At 38.4% G+C, this 4,547-nt stretch overlaps 1 protein-coding gene across 1 annotated transcript in view; it reads left to right on the top strand.

Annotated features, from left to right (window-relative positions):
- The window catches only part of GDPD1 (glycerophosphodiester phosphodiesterase domain containing 1), a 79,524-nt gene that overhangs the window by 41,848 nt on the left and 33,129 nt on the right, over positions 1-4,547 (top strand). Inside the window, exon 3 of the mRNA XM_006832377.1 lies at positions 3,871-4,006. Coding sequence (XP_006832440.1) covers positions 3,871-4,006 — 136 coding nt within the window. The remainder of the gene's footprint in view (positions 1-3,870; positions 4,007-4,547) is intronic.

Genomic DNA, 4,547 nt, shown 5'->3' with positions numbered 1-4,547 from the left:
GGCCAGCGAGATGGATTGGCAAAGTGGCAGCATCTACAAGCTTAAGTGTGGCAACAATTGTGAGGTTGGCCCAGGACCGGGCAGTGTTTAGTTCTGTTGTGCATAGGGTCACTATGAGTCGATAATGACTTGATGGCACCTAACAACAACAACAACCTCCATAAGTGTAGGTCGGTTCATCAAATTGTAGCAAGTTACACTCATTTCCTATATCAAAAAATTGTTTTTTTATCTTCCTCTAGGCGATTTCTGATTATCAAGCCATTGAGGCTAGGTCAAATGGGTACTATCTGCAAGTTTGAGCATTCTTGTGTGTCTCCCCTCACTTCATATCAGCTGGATACTTCACTCTCAAGCTCTAGCCTTCCATGGCTATGTCCTTGTCCATGGTCTCAGGAGTCCCCAGGTCTCACCATACTTTGGCCCAATCAGCCCTTCCTCTTCTCTCTCTCATCTCCAGGTCAATGGTGTCTATGTTCCATATTTTTATATGCTGAGTTCATTTGTGTTTGTGGGTTTTCTTGTCATTTTCATTTGTGTTTCATTTGTATTCTTGTCATTTTCATTAATGTTTCCTAAATCTCTCTGATTTTCCCCATTAAATTTTTATTTTTATATGCAGGTGTATTACTTTTCTTTGAAGTTATCCTGTAATTTGTTAATTTTTTTCCCTGCTTAAAACAGTCTGTTTTATTTTGGAATCTATTTTACTCCTTTGCCATATGTAAGTTCTGTATCTACACTGTTACCTCTTTTTGCTTTGTAGTTGACTTCATTATACATTTACATCTCTTATTCCCTATTTATAGTCATGCAGGTTTGTTTTACTTTAAATACTTCTGTATCTGGATTAAGTTTTGCATGATGTTGTTGTCATGTATGGTAATCTCAGGTTGTTGTCTGCTGTTGTTGGTTCTCAGTCCAAAGAATGCCATTTACCATTATTTGTAAAATCAGTCTGGTCACTACAAATTCCTTTAATTTTGTTTATCAGGAAATTTCCTAATTTTGCCCTTAAATGAGGGACAGCTTTGCTGAGTATATTATTCTTGGTTGGCGATTTTTTCTTTCAGAGTTTTGTATATGTCATTCCATTGCCTTCTTGCTTGCATGGTTTCTGCTGAGAAATCAGAGTTTAGTCTTGTTGGTTCTCCTTTGTAGGTAACTTTTCATTTTCCCTTAGCTGCTTTTAGGATTCTTTTCTTGTTTTTGATTTTGTAAAGTTTGATGATGATATGTCTTGATGATTTTCTTTTGGAATCTGACCTGTTTGGGGTTTGTTCAGCTTCTCGTATGCTTATCTTCTTGTCTTTCATGATGTTAGGTAGGTTTTCTTCCAACAACTCTTTGGCAGTTTTCTCTGTGCTTGTCTATTCTTGTTCTAGAATTCCGATCACCTGTAAGATGTTCCTCTTTATTATGTCCCACTTAGCTCTTAGACTTTCTTCAAATTTTTTCATTCTTTTTACTGATTGTTCTTCTAGCATATCAGTACTGAGAGATTTCTCTTCAAGATCACTCATTCTGGCTTCCATTGCTACACATCTACTCCTTTGCCCTTTCAATGTATTGTCTACTTCTAAAGATCTTAGTATTAATTATCTGAATTTCTAATGAATAATGTTTTGTATTGTTTCAAAACTTGCATTTTTGTGGTCTGTTTGTTCCTGTAGTGTTTTCCTGAATTCTTCTGAAGTTTTTTATTGTGTTCTCCTTACTTTCCTTAATCTTTTTATTGATCCTTTGAAGGCACTACTTAATAATTCTTTTGAATTTTTCTTTTCAGTTAATTACTTTTCTTCCTCAGAAAAGTCTTCTGGCTCTTCATCTTGTTGGTCATTTGTTTGAGCCATTCTTTCTTTGTTTCTTCCTGTGAGCTAAAATTGTCTGTTGTCTTCAGTGCATTGTGAGGTTGTTGTATTTGTAAAAATGAACAGTACTGTTGTTGGACCAAAAGCGGAGACATCTCTGGCAGGCTCCTGCAATTCAAGGCATTCAAGAGGTGGTTGTAGAAAGGATGTAACAGCAGAGTTTCTGATTTTAGATGGAGTTCCTATTGGCTTTTTTGTTATGTTCAGAACATTCAGTCCAGAAGTAGTTCATGGAGGCCCTTGATGGAGCTGGTGTCAGTGTCTGTTAGGGTCACAGAGAAGCTGGCAGCAGGCTGACTGGTTAAATGTTGATTTGATGGCTCTGTAGGTTTTGTAGGTCTGGAGTTGAGCCCACCTGAATCCAGGCACCAAAGTGGCACACCAGAGTGATGCAACTGGCCCCTACCTCATGCTGGTGTGACTCTGAACCACGTGTCTCCATACTCCTGAAGAACAGAGTCTGTGCTGAGGGTGGATGAGGGTGGGAGTTGACCATACTGCTGGTCACCAGGGGAGCATGGGGAAAAAGAAGAAATCACGCCTTTTCCATTGCCTGTGTGAATCTGTTCTGCCAGATTTCCCTCTGCTGCCAGAGCTGCTCGCTATATGGTCAAGCTGCATCTGACCAGCTGTCCACCAGTCTGTTTCCCTCTCTCTTTCCTTGCTCTGTTTCCCCTCCCAGAAAGCACTCTATCTACCTCTTTAACCTTTCTTGTGAAGTTCATGGTGCCAGAATTTTCATCTGTGTCTGATTTAGTTTGCTCTTATATCTTTGTTGTAGAGGGTCCGTGTAGTACATCTACTTAGTTCACCATCATGCCACCAGAGTCTGTACTCTTAACCAATACTATACCCTCTTTAAAAGTCATAGAATCTTAGAAGTAGAAGGAACCTAAAAGATTATCTTTGTATAGAGGTTGAAATGTAGGCCCAAGGAGGGGAATTTACTTGCTTAAAGTCATACAGAAAGTTGATAGTAAAGAGGAACTGGTATCCAAAGCAAAGCAGGAACTGGAACTCATAGCTTCTGGTCCAGTGGTCTTTCTATTATATTGGGAAGAATTAAAAGTAGCTGGTCATGGCAACAAGGCAATATTCTCTTATTCTAAATTTAGAGTACAGGTAGTAACTGACTTACTATAGGGTTATGTTCCAGTGAGTACTCCATTTTAAGTTGGTTCTGATATAAGTTGAATGCGTCTTTTTTTTTTTTTTTTAAGTTTCTTTTATTATTGCCTTTTATTATCAGTATCTTTATAAATCCGATCATTATTTATTTTTGGGAGTTGTAAGCATTACATTTGTGAATGATAACAACAATGAATTACTTGCTACATCCTTGTTTGTAATACATACTACTCATGATAAGATGTACATAAGAAAATGGACAGTCATAGGTATAATTTATCATAACGAGTATGTCATAAGTTGGGGAATATCTGTATTTTTATCTCAGTAAATCATAATAAAGGAGCTGTAGTGGTGCAGTGGGAGTCCTGGGGTAGCGGTGTGGGCTAATGCACCAAACTACAAAGCTGTTTGAACTGCAAGGTCGGTGGTTCAAGCTCACCAGCTGCTCCTCGGAAACCCTATACAGGGTCGCTATGGGTCGGAACAACTCAACGGCACTTAACAACAACAACAAGTGGTGCAGTGATTAAGCACTCAGCTTCTCGCTGAAAGTAAGAGGTTGGAATCTACCCAGTGACTCCATGGAGGGGAAAAACATGGCAGTCTGCTCCCATAAACGTTATAGCCTCAGAAACTCTCTGGGCTGTTATATTCTGCCTGTATGATTTGGAACCAACCTGATGGCACACAACAACCAAAACCCATGGTAGGTGTCAGCAGTGGATGCCAGTGTTAAAGAGATTATTATGGGATTTTTTGCTACTTTGATTTCTAACTCCACATTTTGATCTCTCATGCATGTAACCTGAATGCTTATTTACGTTTTGAATTATTACCATGTTTCTCATTCATCATTTTATTTCTCCAGTGCAGTTGCAATTGGAACTGATATGCTGGAATTGGACTGCCATATCACAAAAGATGACCAAGTTGTAGTATCACATGATGAGAATCTAAAGAGATCAACTGGAGTCAATGTAAACATTTCTGATATCAAGTACTGTGTAAGTAAAATTGCATGATAAACTCTGTGCCTCTAAAATACTTGAAAACAGTGAATGTCAGATGTTGCCTCAACAATAATAAAAAACGGCTAATAGTGAAAACTTAGAACCATCCAAATGTTCAACAGTAGAGAATGGTTAAAAATAACAATATATCTACACAGTGAAATAATATGTAGTCATTGCAAATGTGTGAAAAGACTTTTCACACTATAATATTAATTAATGTTTATTTAAAAACACAGTGTACATAATATATAGTGAGTTCACAGCTATGTAAAAGTCAGACAGTACCTTGCTACTGTTAAATTTTCTTTAGGTGGTAAAATTAGGCATCATTTTCCTTTACATAATAGACAAATGTCAAGAGTGTATAATTCAGTAGTAGAACCCTCCGAGGGTGGGGCTGGGGTGCCCACTAGCTCAGGCACCCCTATAGTCACCCAAATGGAGGTGCGCAGACAGCAAGGGACCAATGAACAGATACCAAAAGAGACGAATGTCCACACCTTTATCTCAGCGGTTCTGCCAGGCGTCTGTG

The sequence above is a fragment of the Chrysochloris asiatica genome, unplaced genomic scaffold (genome assembly GCF_000296735.1).
Source record: "Chrysochloris asiatica unplaced genomic scaffold, ChrAsi1.0 scaffold00007, whole genome shotgun sequence".
Taxonomy (NCBI): domain Eukaryota; kingdom Metazoa; phylum Chordata; class Mammalia; order Afrosoricida; family Chrysochloridae; genus Chrysochloris; species Chrysochloris asiatica.
Note: the sequence above shows the minus strand (reverse complement) of the source record. Positions and strands in the feature narration are given on the sequence as shown.